This window comes from Nomascus leucogenys, chromosome 12, assembly GCF_006542625.1.
Source record: "Nomascus leucogenys isolate Asia chromosome 12, Asia_NLE_v1, whole genome shotgun sequence".
NCBI classification, from domain to species: domain Eukaryota; kingdom Metazoa; phylum Chordata; class Mammalia; order Primates; family Hylobatidae; genus Nomascus; species Nomascus leucogenys.
The window spans coordinates 60,318,431-60,332,620 of NC_044392.1; the positions used below are offsets into that span (position 1 = coordinate 60,318,431).

Consider the following 14,190-nt stretch of genomic DNA (forward strand, 5'->3'; position numbering starts at 1 on the left):
CATCGGCCAGATGGACAATGCCCCTCTTCTGTCTTAATCCGTTTCCATTTTCCCCAACTACTCTCACATTTATCACTCTCTCGGCCACCAGCCAAGTCACATGCTCACCTAACCCATCTATCTATTCACTAGTCCCATGGGTCAAATCTTGTGACAGCACAAATTCCACTGGAAATCAAAATTCTTTCACTGAGTGCCAATTCCCGGAGCCTGAACCCTATCAGGGCAGAAAGCAGGTGGGGAGCCACCCAGGGGTGGAAACAGCCTCTGTTGCCAGGCAGGGTTGCCATCACCAGCCCTCCCTGCCTGGCTCTTAAAAGGCCCAGGAGCACCCAAATGTGAAACAACTAACAATTCCCCCGATAACATCGGAGGGAAACCAGAGAAGAACCTGTTATCTGATAACCTAAGCAAGGTTTCTCATCCTCCAGAGCCCAAAACCCTAACCAGTGTGTCTTAAACTTTAAAAACTTCTTAAACTTAAAAAACTGTACAGAAAAACTACCCTAGGTATGGACTCAAGTGCAGATTTGTTGGCCCCACTCTCAAATAATGTTCTGGAAGGGAGACAACAGAAATCAAAATTTTCCCCAGCATCCCAGGTGATTGCAGGTGGTAAAGGAAACTTGCCCCAAGATTCTCTTCCCCAAATGTTCCCAAGAGGAGGCTGCTGAGTGACTGCTTGGAAGTTTGCTTCCTTGTGAAATGCCCTGTATATAGCAGGGGCTTGATAATGGGAGCCATGAGTATAATGCTCAGCTGCACAATGTTATAATACACAGCACCGCTTTATTAAAATAGTATGAAGTGGATGAAGTTGGGAGAAAAGCTCAGGACAGTGTGCAGTCATGACTGAGGGATACCCTGAGCCAAGAGCCTTCCACCCACTGTCAAGTGAGAGGTGAAGGTGAGGCACTTCTTGTCAGCTCAGCACTAGCACTTCGCCAGGTACTGGTCATGCTACCAAGGGAGCAGGACCTGCCATATGGCTTTTATTAGAAAACAATTATTAGAAAATTAGAAAAACTTTATCAGAAATCCACTGGTCCTGAATTACTGCTCTAAGAAGGTCTCTGAGCCAAGCCAGGACTTCATAGTGACACGCTACAAAAATCCTGGCATTCAGTGCCTTCCAGTCTGCAGAACTGCGGGTCACAGTGTGGCCACCTCACTGTAATATGTACTCAAATGCTCATCCCTGTAGTTCCAGATGCCACAACTCCAGGGAAAACCTATGGCTGCCAAGTGCTGTCTGGGAGAGGGTTCCCCAATGATGAAGACAATCCATTCACGGCGTCTAAGTGTATGGAAAAGGGAGACCAGGAGAGTAAACAGACTGCCAAGACACAGGGAGAGGTGTTACAAATACATGTACACATGTGTGTTTTTCCAACTCTGCCTCAGTGGTCTGGATCACCTCTGTGCCTTTGCTGGGCGGCTGTGTCAGCTACGAGAGTTTTTCTTCGTATCTTTATCTCTGAATCTGTCTCCATGCAACATCTGCCTGTATGAGTAAAGATAAGTATATCTGTGTGTGTTGTGTGAGGGGCAGGAAGAGCAAGTGGTGGCATGCAGGCAGCCTGGGCATGTGTCTGCACCGCACGTGTGTGAGCAAATGCGTCTGTTTAGGTGGTTCTAGAGTTAAGCCCTTGGAGGTTGCTGTCACCCTCCTCTTTCCAGCTAGAACCCCTGTAATTCTCACTGTTCCCACTTACAGTCAGCATTTCCTGGGAAGATTATTTAGTCCTGTTTCTGTTGTTTGCCTATTTCTATTTGGGGAAAGCTGGCCCCACCGGTTACTCCTCCCTTTCCTTCTCTCCCACAACCCACGACCTGTCCTTTCTCTCTGCTGGCTGCTGGGGCCCGGCTGGCTGCTTCCTCTTGGCTATGGCCGGGGTAGGAGGGCTGGGCGCAGGGCACACAGACTCTGAAGCAGCCTTGGAACAAAAGCACCAATTCCTCCACTGCCCCGGCGGCCCTCTTTTTGTGCATTTTAGCACATTAATCACGAGTCACCCTTCATTTCCCTTTCCCAAAGTAGCATTTCTCTTCTAAAGAAACAAGGTGGGCCCAAAATCTACTGATGGCACCTGCTAACTTTGTAATTTTAGGCAAATAACACTGCCCTCTGTGCCTCGATTTCATCACCTGGAAAATGGGGCTATGACCTCCCACCATTCTAGGACTGCTGTGAGAATAGGAGATAATGGCTATGAGGGAGGGGCCTAGCAGACACCCCCAAAGCAGTTAACATAACTGGCAGCTGCTGTGTTTAAATCAGGGAACTTGTGCTCCAAATCCAACTTCAAATAAGGATGAGAAACAGAAGGAGCTTGGGGCAGGTGCTGCTGGACGGGGCCTGTGGTGACATGGCAGAGCCCAGCTCCTGAGACAGTCAGAAACCCTCTGGCCATAAGAATTGAATCACACATTTCAGCTGGTGGGTAAACTTATCAGATTTAGTTATGAAATACCAGAAACAGCTGTTTTAAAATACCAGGTTTTTTTTTTTTTTTTTTTTTTTTTTTTTTTTTTTTTTTTTTTAGCCCTACCAATTCCCTTGTCAATACCAGGCTTCCCTCATCCACACCACAATGATAGAAGTTAGGCGGGGTCAGCAAGAGTCCACACCATTCTCCCAGCAAGTTAACTGGACACCCTCTGGAGACTTCAGGCATCGCAAAACCAGGCCACTGACCTCTTTGTTAGAAAAGAGTCACTTGTCATCTGCTTGGAACCTGGCCAGTCTTCTAATATGATCACGGTGTCATCAGGCATATCAAGTTTGGTGCATTTCATTATTCCTCCCTGAGTTGGAGTTTGACTAAAATTACCAAAGAGCATGGTCCCCCTCCAACCCCAACCCGCCTCCTACCCTTCCATTCAAGTTCCCAACAAACCTCTGAGCAGGGCAGCCTTCACAGGAACACTCCTCGGACAAAACACCCTTGGCTGGGCCTGGGGCCTGCTCTCATGCCTGTGGAGGGCAACCCTACTGCTTAACATTCTTTAGGCCCCAGCAAAGTACACCACAGCCCATGCTCTCTAGGGATGGTGCCCCTCGCCCCACAGTTGCTGTGCCCTATGCTGCCGTCAGTTGGAGAATCCACCACCCGTAGGTGGTAGTGGTGTTTTTTAAAGAACCCACGGAGTGCACCTACAAATCTCTAAGGCTCATCTCCTCACTCAGAGCTTTTCTCAGAGTACATATCCAGGAACATTTTTTGAATAATTGATTAAAAGACTCAGCTTGTATTAACATTTGCCAAATACTTTCTGTATGGGTCCAAGAATGCATTAAAAATTCTGCGTGTTGTTTTAATTGGAAGTTACAGTCTCTTAAAGTTACTACGAGGGTATTGGAATATCAATTTCTGGAAGCCCCAAGAGGCCTAAGGAAATAGCAGAGCGTAGCAATGTGCCCCGAAGCGTGAAAGTCAGAACTCGAGTGTAGACAAAAGAGGCCAGAGATGGTTCCCACAAAGGATACTGCAAGCCAACCTCCTTTATTCATCCCCAAGCACCCAGGGAAGCCCAAATTCCTACTTCTGTCATTGTGGTGTGGATGAGGGAAGCCTGGTATTGACAAGGGAACTGGTAGGGCTAAAAAAAAAAAAAAAATTGGTATTTTAAAACAGCTGTTTCTGGTATTTTATAACTCAATGTGGTTAAGTTTACCCACCAGCTGAAATGTGTGATTCAATTCTTATGGCCAGAGGGTTTCTGACTGTCTCAGGAGCTGGGCTCTGCCATGTCACCACAGGCCCCGTCCAGCAGCACCTGCCCCGAGCTCCTTCTGTTTCTCATCCTTATTTGAAAGCCTTACCTGGACTCCAGCACAAGCTCACTGACATGTTTTCCCCAAATTTTTATAAGAGCAATACATACAAATTTAGAAAACAATTAAAGTTAAAAAGAAAATACGACCATAGTCCTAAGAGACAGGCATAGTCACTATGTGAATACTCATCATATGTATATGTAACTACCATAGCATACAACATTTTGAATCCTCTTTCTTTTAACATGGTCTCATGAACATTTTCTCATGTCATCAAATATCTTTGAGAACCTATCCTTATACTCTATTCCATTCATTTCTAAAAATTACAAAATATACACTTGTAAAAAAACTGAACAAGCACAAAAAGATAAATGAAAATTCCCATCATTCTCCAGCTTCTGCCGAGCCTCCCCCTATGGATGACCACTCCTGGCAGCTTGGAGAATACCCTCCCAAACCTCTTTCTACATGAGTAATCCAGATGGGATTGTAAATAATTCGATATATGTAGCTCACTGCTGTTTTACAGAACAAAATCTCACTCTGCATTCGGCTGCTTGTATGGGGAAGAGCGCAGTCAGGGAAAAACCACTACAATCACTATTCCCAAGCCAGTGCAGAGCTGGGCATTTGGGCTGGGGCCAGTTGGTACCTCGGAACATAGTGCTGAAATGCCAAGGCCATTACAGCATTACTTTAGCCACTGGTGAGTGACCTCCAACCTGTACTGTGTTACATGCTTCACATGCATAATCTCATTTAATCCTCTCAACAGCCCTGTAGGAGAGGACTGCTGTACCCATTTCACAGATGATGAGGCTAAGTAAACGGCAGCACTGCAATTTCACCAAGTACAATTCTAACTGGTACAGTACCACCTATCTGTTCACTGATTTCTTTATTCATTCATTTGCTCTTCTACTTAGCAAACATTCTACAGGTCAGTAACACAGCAGGCCCTAAGAATACCAGTGCACACCTGCTAATTTTGCAGAGAAGGGGAAGTTTGACCAATATCACCCAGGACAGTGTTTTCAAAACCCAAACTTGTTCACCTGAAGATTAGTCAAAGAGAATAAGGTGCCAGGGCAATCCTACCAGTTCACTAAATAAGCCTCGTGACAAAGGCATAATGGACAATGAGTCAACAACTTCAGGTGAAAAGCAACAAGCAATGAACACTTTTTAAATCTTCCATTTACATTCTTCATAAAGCTTTTAGGAGAGCTGATACCTATAAGAAATACCTAGAAACCGAGGCGGGCGGATCACAAGGTCAGGAGATCGAGACCATCCTGGCTAACAAGGTGAAACCCCCGTCTCTACTAAAAATACAAAAATTAGCCAGGCGTGGTGGTGGGCACCTGTAGTCTCAGCTACTTGGGAGGCTGAGGCAGGAGAGTGGCGTGAACCCGTGAGGCGGAGCTTGCAGTGAGCCGAGATGGCACCACTGCATTCCAGCCTGGGCAACAGAGCGAGACTCTCTCAAAACAAACAAACAAAAAAGAAATACCTAGAAATGAAAAACATTTTCACTGCAGGAAGAAACTTTAATTTAAAACCAACTGTGAGCAATTAAAGTCATCAACTCTAATGGTGGCTATAAAATGTAAACTGGTGGCGTAGTTACTCCCAAGAATGTTAAATGCTCTTAAAGCTCAGCTTCTCATGCACCAACAGTCCAAACGTCCAGCACCGAGTCCCTGAAAAGTGAGTGTAGAGAACCCCACCAACCTGTAGGTTTCCCCAAAAGGAAAAGTGGAATAACGAACAACTTACATACCCTTGTCTGTGAGATTTTTTCGAATGACTTGAATAGTAAGAATACCCAGAATAAGTGGATTCGGTATCCATAGCAATGGAGGGCTTGCTCTTGAGGAAGGAGCAGGTACTGTTTCTCCTTAGAGGTAGAGAATTTCACCTACCAGACTCCTAAAACCTCAAGGAGTCTGGAAATTAGAAGAGGAGCCACTCTTCAACAGGAACAAATTCTGGGAAAGAGGGAAAAAAACAAGACATTAATCTTCAGAGCCAACCTTAGTAGGGCTGAAAGATAAATGACAAAGCCACATCTCCTCTCTGGGGTCTCTATCATGGAACAAGGGAGCGAGGGTGAAGCAACTGAACTCTAAATGCTCCACCCATGCAGCAACCAGCTTTCCCAGGTGTCTGGGAGGGAGACAGGATAGGCGCTGAGCAAGCTGAACCCCTATCACAGCAGCAGGAAAATGGGAGGCACTTGTCTACGTCCTCAGGACGACCTGACCCCTGCTCACTGGCTTTAGGAGGTGGCTTTCCACATCTACGACCCTCCACACAATGCCCAGCCCCCCCACTGCCAGTTTGCTGGTTAAAAAAACAATACCCAGCGAAGCTGCTTTTAAGAGATTTGGTCATAATTTCCAAAAGTCAATTAAAAAAAAAAAAAGATCTTCAATCTTTTCGATCTAGGATCCAAATTTCGGGGAATTTATCTTAGGGAACTGATTTCTTTTTTAAAGAAAAATTATTGTTGTCTCATTGTCTATAAATAATAAAATGCTAGAAACAATCTGAATGCCCCCAGAATACAGGAATAGGTAAGGAAAACATGGTTCATCCACCAAAAAAGTATCACATATATTTAAAATGATCATTATAAAGAACAGAAACTCTTATAATGATAAATTTTAAAAGCAGGATACAGTATTGTTGATACACAGTGAACCACCATTACAATTACAATTGTATAAAATTGCTTATGTAAGGACAAAGATTTTTAAAAGGAGACACAGAAAATGAAAACAGGCAATTTATTATTTGCAGGCTCCTGGGTCTTTTCCCACATTTTCATTAGACATTGCTTTGCAATAAAAATAAATTGGAAACATTTCCAAGTACATTCCTGAGCTCCCACATGCTAAAGTTTTTACTTCTAGAAAACCGAGATCCACAAGTTCTGTCTCTTTATGCACCCCTCACCCCAGAGCTAGTCTCAGCTCAACAGGGTTCCTTCTTCCAGCCGCTGGAAGCTGAAACTGCAAACACAGCCAGTGAGATAAGTGTGAAGAAAAAACAAAAGAGCTGTAAATGCCATACCCTAACCCTCCTGGGAGGAGGCCAAGTTTCCCTGACCCTAGCAACAACACATAAGTCTGGAGGGAATCAGGTCAGCACAAATCGCCATACACCACCAACACAGCCCCCACAGCCTCTAATCCCAATTAGGGTGTATTTATCCTTACCATTCATTCTTCCTGGGAGTCAGGTACGTTCACTTCCAAGGTCTGCCACCCAGGGCCAGCCTCCTTTGTCCCTGATGCCCTGACTTACCATTTCATTTCTCCTCTGCCATCAAGAGCCCAAGGCTAGCCCTGGGGAAACCTGAGTTCTAGTCTGAGCCCAGCCACTGTTTAGTACAACCTGGGATAAGCCACTTGCTTTCTTATGCCTCAGTTTCCTCATCTGTTAAACAGGGTAAACCAACCAGCCACTGACCTCACAGGTAGATCTGAAAATATAAGCAGATACAGTTTCCAGAGGTGGGTTCCAATCTCGGGTTTTACTCACTTATTAGCTATCAGGCCCCAGTCAAAATTAGTAAGCCTCTTTCAACATGTAACTGTAAAATGCAAATATCAGGGTTGCTGTGAAGACCAAATGAGCTAACAACTATGAAGGCACCCAGGGCGAGCTCCAGATGTGCTAGGTAAACGAAAGTGTCTATCAGCACTCCCTTTGGGGGTTCTGAAATGCTTGTTCCTCTGTCTTTCTAATGAGAGAAATGCTTGGAAAGAAGCAGAGCAGACAGAGTCTCTGTGCTGGCCTTCCTGCCACAAGGCTCACCTGCAGTCAGACAGAATGGAGCTCGCATCTCAGTCCGCTGCCTACTAACTAGCTGTACACCTGGGCAAAGCAGTTTCTCCTGGGAGCCTCAGAAACTTCCCAATCCATAAAAAGGAAGCAAGGCAGCCTATTATGGTGGGCGTTTGTGGGGGGAGGTAGCTGTAAAGATTAAATGTGAAAACACAGCAGGCCTTTTTTAAATGCTAAGTTTTGCTCCTAGGCTTACCCTACTTTCCTAGAAGACTTCAAGGGCTGAGTCATCTTTTTTTCTGCCTACTGTCTCCACCATTTTCACTAGCAATTTCAATCAGCTTTCAGCACCTCAGTCTCACTTCCTTTCTGCCCTGGGCTTTGCTGTTTTCTCACCTGCTTCATAACAGGCAGACGTCAACATTAGGATGTGCTTCGAAGATCTCCAGCCCTGAGTGAACTGAGATCCTCCCTGAAAGCCCCTCACCCAGCCTCTGCTGATCTGCAGATTCTACTGTCCAGTTCCCTGGCCCAGAACACCGATTTCCCTCTCTCTTCTAGATTCACAATTAACCCTTCACAACTCCTACACTCTTTCTGCCTTGCAACCCATAACTCTGGATTCCCCATTCCATCCCAACTTCCAGCTACTTTTTGCTAAATGCTGCTGGAGTGTCTCAGAGGCAGGTGGCCCAGGCCCCACAGATCTGGGCAGATCCAGCTTGGTGCTTCCTAGCTGTGACATCAGGGGGCAGATGTTTGCCTCCCTGAGCTTGTCCAACCCTGCCCCATAAAATGAGGTCATGTAATATTCTCTCTTCCCAGTGTTCTTGCGAGGATTAAACAAAACTGCAAAGGTAAAGTCTCTGGCACATGGTAACCCAAGTTTTATTCCCTTCCCCCTCTGCCAGAGGACTTCATTCCTTGTCCTCAATGAAAACTTGTGGCCATTCATTAAGACAACTCCAGGCCTGTCCCTCAAAGGAAACCATGGGTCCCAACCGCCCTCCAGGGAAAGGCTTTATCTAACTCTACCAACCACCCTAGTCCGGTTTCCCTCCCACGGTTCCTTCCTGTACTTACCAAAGGAGTGGTCTATACATGCTGTCACTCCCTCCTTCTCCACTTTCAGTCCAAATCTCCATCCACAACACTCCACTGAAACAACTCAAAGTTGGCCAAGGATTGCTGTGAGCCAAGTAACATCCTTGTCCTCCCCGCCCAGTGCTTTTTATTTCATTTATTAGTCCATCCACCTCCATATTAAGTGGCACCTACAAGACCATGCTAAGCAATGCTAGGGCACAGCAATGACAAAGGCACGCTGCCTGCCCTAGCAGAGTTTCTCTGCAGCTGGCTAGCCTCCAATTTGATGCCGCTTATGTTACTACTTCTCCTCTAACACTCCCTCTCCTCTCCCCTCATCACGTTATCCCTTGACATTCAAAACTCTTCACATTCTTCTCCATCCACAGATTTCCTACGGCAGAAGCTCCTTGAACACAGCAACTACGTCTTACCTCCACCCAGGATATTTTGAACATAACAGGTACCCAACAAATACTTAGTGAAAGACTAAATCCCAAGTGCACATTTCCTACTGAGATTCCTCTTGCTCCCCTTGGGAATACCATCATCCCTCTCATAGGTGCTCTCCAGTATCCTGTCCTGTTCTTCCCAATTCCTCAGCTAAAGCAATACCCTCATCCTATGGATCCAACCCTATGCCACCTTCAACACCCTCTCTGATCCTCCCCTCACTCTACTGATTCACAGCCACCCACTTCCTCCAGGCTCCACCTACACAGGGCTAGACCACTACAAAGCCTCCAGGTGTCCTCACCAGCCTATACACAGCTATGACCTTCTAAGTCATACCGTTTCTAATAGTTACCAATTCTTATCCTATCCAAGATCTGAGTGAGGATTAAGAGGATGCAGTAAGAGGCAAACTAATAAAATCCAAAGTGAACTCATTTTAAAAGAGTCTGAGCCAAGGTAAGAACTTCAACAAACTTAATAGAAAAGGATATCCTGAAGCTTATCACTGCAATGATATATCTCTGAGATAGTTCCCTTGCATACACAAGAAATTAACAAAACTCATGATAAGGTCAGAAGGAATCCCTTATCAGAAAAGATAATAAAGCAATGAAAAGGAATCAGGTTCCCAGGCTAATAAACTGATAGGCTGTCACACCAGCATGAATGAGACAGTCATATAAAGGTGGGAATATGGCTCCTAGAACCTGGAACTGTCTGTCATACATGACATGACTCATACTGTGTTTGGCCCAGGCTGGGCAGCAGCCAGAGTGACCTTTTAAATTACAATGCAGACATCACTTCCTTGTTTAAAACCTTTCCGTGGTGTCCCACTGCACTTTAAATAAAATACAAAAATCTTTCATTTGGTATGCAATGTCCTGCCCAGCGCTCTAGCTCCCTCCTTCTTCTCTAGCCCCATCTCCTTTAAGGAAGAGTCTTAGGGCTTTGGCAGAGCCCAGTATATCTGTTGGTACTCACCCTTTACATGCCCTGTTTTGCCAAATTCCTACTCATCACTCCTTAATTTAAATACTGCTCCTTTCAAAAGTCCTTTCCTGATCCTTCAATCTCAATCAGGCTCTTCTCTAGTACCCTGTACTCTTCCTTTCTATCCAACTTCCAGTGATACATTTGTTTGTGTGATCACTTATTGTCTAGTTCCTTTACAGGCTGTAAGCTCCATGAGGGCAGAGGCACTTTCATGACTGTCTGTCTTTCCAGCTCCTAGGACATTATGAGTACCTTATAAATGTCTGCTGAATGAAGGGTTTTGTGGCAGATCTTAGGACATGAGGCCATAGATTCATTGTGGAAGAAACTTTAGAAATTATCTATTTTAAATCCTTAGTTTTAGAGGTGGAAAAAAAAAGATGCGGATATTAGACAGAGGCGTGATACCAGAACTATCAAAAAAAAAAAAAAAAGCTATACTACTGGCTCGAATGGCAGTCCCACTCAGGGGCAGAGTTCGTATGCCAGACACACTGAGTAAAAATCAGCAGCAGCCTCTTTCAGCCACTGCCCAAGAGCATCTTGCCTCACTGGTCACCCACTCCTTAAGAGTGCACTGCTTGGCACTGCTTGGGTAGGGGCTGGAGGCAAATATTAGGACAGGGCCAGGCTCATTGAACCACATCGCATGCAGGCAAGGTCAACACTGGCAGATAGGTGCACGGGGTGCTTCTAAGTGGCAGTGTCTTAAATTCTGGACTTCCTAGGCAAAAACGTCAGAAAGAACCTCCTTTACCACCCTTTATCAAAAGTAAAATGAAGATAAGCAGCCTCAAACAGAATTCTCTCCTAAAGTCATGTTCACTCATATAAAAATCCTACTACTTAAAATGAAAACAGTGTTTAGCAAATCGTATGAAGGAAATAATGTTATGATAATGACAGTGGTAAACATAAGCTAACCTTCGCAAAAAGGAAATTATAAAAACATCAACAGCTCTGCCTAGAGCTATTAAGTAATTAAGGGAGCTCTGGTTTGGAAAGTTACTATGTAAGGGGTACAGAGACATGCACTGAATTTAAACAGAGATTTTGCTTCCTATGCAGTAAGTAGATCTATTTCCAAGGAAAAGTGGTGTCTGGTACAACCATGCTTATACGTGCTGTGTACATTATTTTGAATATTTGATTTTTACATAGAATTCTGCAGAGATTATGCTATTATTACTTATATTATGTCTTGAAGCTAACATTCTTCTTAGGGGTACCCATTTTTAATTAAATGGCACTCAAGGGGAAAGTGACAATTGAAATAATTTTGTTTAGAGTAAACTATTCTTCTAGAGAGTAGCAATGAGCCCAGATTGTGGGTTAAGAGCATTCAAATCCTGGCTCTAGTACTTAGCTGTGTGACCTCAGAGCAAGTTACTTAACTGCTCTCTGCCTCAGTTTCCCTGACTGTAACAACAGATTTTATTTTACTTATATTATAGATCTGTGGTGGGTATTAAATGAGATAATTCATAAAAATTATTAGAACAGTGCCTAGCACATGGCAGGCACTCACAGCTGTCAACTACTACTAGCATTCACTAGAGTAAAATTCCTTCAGTTAGGAAGAACTGAAGGGGTTGTATGGCATATAACTTCTGTATCATTTTCACTTAACTTATACACATTTTTCTGGTCTCTGCTACCACCTTTAACTACTACTATTAACTATAGCTAAGTAACAAGTGATTTCTATTCTGTTTCTTACAGGCCTCTATTTACCATCCCCAGGTTGGAAGCAAATGTCAGAGAGACCAGAGAAAACCGTGTGTGTTTTAGTGGGTTTATTTGAAGGGGCATGGGGCTGGAAAGGAGCGGGCAGAGATGCAGGGCAGATCTATAAAACATTTTGAACTTGTGGTCTATAAACCATCAAACATCATGCAGGTCACTGATGTGAGGATCTGCTGGGCTTATGGCATTTGTGACAAACCCAATGATTCTTTTATTACAACAGCTTATAAATGAATGATTCTGGGTCATTATTTACAAGGAAAGAAAATGTCAACTTCGTTTTACTTGTTTCGCCAATGATTTCAACTCACCTTGCCAGAATAACTTCTCTCAGCTCCAGTCATTAATTACCCCTGAAACACCTCCAGCAGCTGGGTACAGATTTCTGAAGAGGTGTGAATTGTTAACATGTCTGGAGTTATGTGATGTACATTTGTTTCCAAGTGACTCCCTTGTCCCCTGCCAGATATTTAAACTACAGAAAAATAGATCTCAAGAGTAGTACCTCCTCTGTAAATCTGATGGTACAGAGTCTAATCACTGTTGTCCCGTAAGTGGGATTCAGAAGGACACTGCTAGAGGCAACAGAACACACATGTATCCTTGCATCAAACTTCAATACTGCTAACATCAAACCAATACTGCTAACAGAAACATGGTCCAATCACGAGCCCACCTAATCTTTTCCATCTTAAGGAAAATAGAATAGCATGATGCCCAAATCACATGCCCTATACAGCGAGACCCTAACCAGCTAGCTGATTTTACAGAGATGATGGTAATAGTCTAACAGTTTCTAGTTGTCATGTGTTTACTATGTGTTAGATGCTGTTTTAAGTCACTTACATGTAATATCTCACTTAATCCTCATAACAAGCGTTTAAGAAGAATAAGACATTAATATCATGTTAGTTAGGGAAACCAGACTGACACATGAGCCAGGGCATGAACGTTGAGTCTAACTCCAGAACCTATGTTCTTAGCTACAGAAAATTGACAGCACTGTAGCAATTACTAGAATTGTTTGTTTATATAGAGGAGTATAAGCAACAATCATAAATTGTCCCAAACCACATATAACCCCACTAAGAATTTTGCAATTTCAACTTCTACTCACAGGTTCAGTGTCCCAAGCATCGTGGGGCATTCAGGAGAAAAGAAACGGATCTAAAATAGTTCTAATTCCTAATGAGCTCACAGCCCCAGTGTGGAGACCTCCAATTAAAACACAATGTGACAAGGGCCCCTCCCACCAAAATAGCTGATAAGGCCTAGGGTAGCAAGCATGGTGTGTGTATATATGTGTGTTAAGGGGATGATGAAGGGGAGGATGCCTTCTTCATTCAACACATTTATCCTTCAAACAAAAGGTGACATGGAATTGTTGCTTAGTAAAGAAACTTTAAATTTCCTTTATGGTTTTGTCCTGTTGCTTAATACATAAGACAATAAAAATGTACTGCTTGGCAAGCAGTCCTTACAAATATATCACTCTCAAAATTCTTCTCCCATTTTACTTACAAATTAAGTTGCACGCAAGCCTCAGTGCCAACATTGTTAATAGTGAAATTCCACACTGAGTGTTTTCACTAATTATATTGAGACATCAACGTTTGGGAATGTTTAATGCTCATGGATAGGTGAAGCGTGTTATTTCTTTTAACTGGAAAAAGAAACAGTTTCCTCCCACAAATCAAAGCCCCAACTATATCACATTGATTTAATTCAACCCTAAAAACTCTATAATTAGTGGTTACAGAAAATGGCTAATTACCTCTCCCTGTATTCAATTTCTGCCATCTCACTTGCAGAGCCTGGGAGCTGTGTACTCAACCCACCCACTGAAGGGAGAATGCTAATTAGCATTGTTGACTGGTGATACAAGTTATAATATTTTTCAGCAACTCCGTAAAATTTATAAACATGTCAGTGAAAATGCCAGATTCTTTTACAGTCTGTTAGCTTTTGGACTAAGTGTCTAAGAATACATTCATTTTTAACCAAAGCCAGGTCAAGAGTTTTAACAAAATGCACGGGCCATCTACACAATCATCATCATAAGGCGCTCTAACACTTCCTAACGAGAATCTAAGGGAGCTCACGACACCTTCGCAGCGTGGGCATTAGACCTGGTTTGGAGAAGTGAAAACTGAGCAACAGATTTCTCGGCTCCAAGTCTCATCTGCTCATCACCCAGCAGCCAGGCCGCGGCTCCGCCCCACTCCTGCCGCCACCACGGACGCGTTTAAATTTTTATAAAGCTTCACACTTCTCTAGGCGCGATGCTTGGGGCAGTTCAAAGACTGCAGAAGGAAATGAGGTCCTGC

The 14,190-nt window shown here is 43.8% G+C and overlaps 1 protein-coding gene across 4 annotated transcripts in view; it reads right to left on the reverse strand.

Annotated features, from left to right (window-relative positions):
• Positions 1-14,190, reverse strand: part of VANGL1 (VANGL planar cell polarity protein 1) — a 51,601-nt gene that overhangs the window by 36,560 nt on the left and 851 nt on the right. For 3 of the 4 annotated variants that reach the window (XM_030824783.1, XM_030824782.1, XM_003268030.4), the window contains exon 2: positions 5,568-5,775. In XM_030824783.1, the coding sequence (XP_030680643.1) occupies positions 5,568-5,638 (71 nt within the window). In that variant the 5' untranslated portion in view covers positions 5,639-5,775. Of the gene's footprint in view, positions 1-5,567; positions 5,776-14,190 lie in introns of those variants that run through there. The other variant, XM_030824784.1, reaches the window with a different exon arrangement.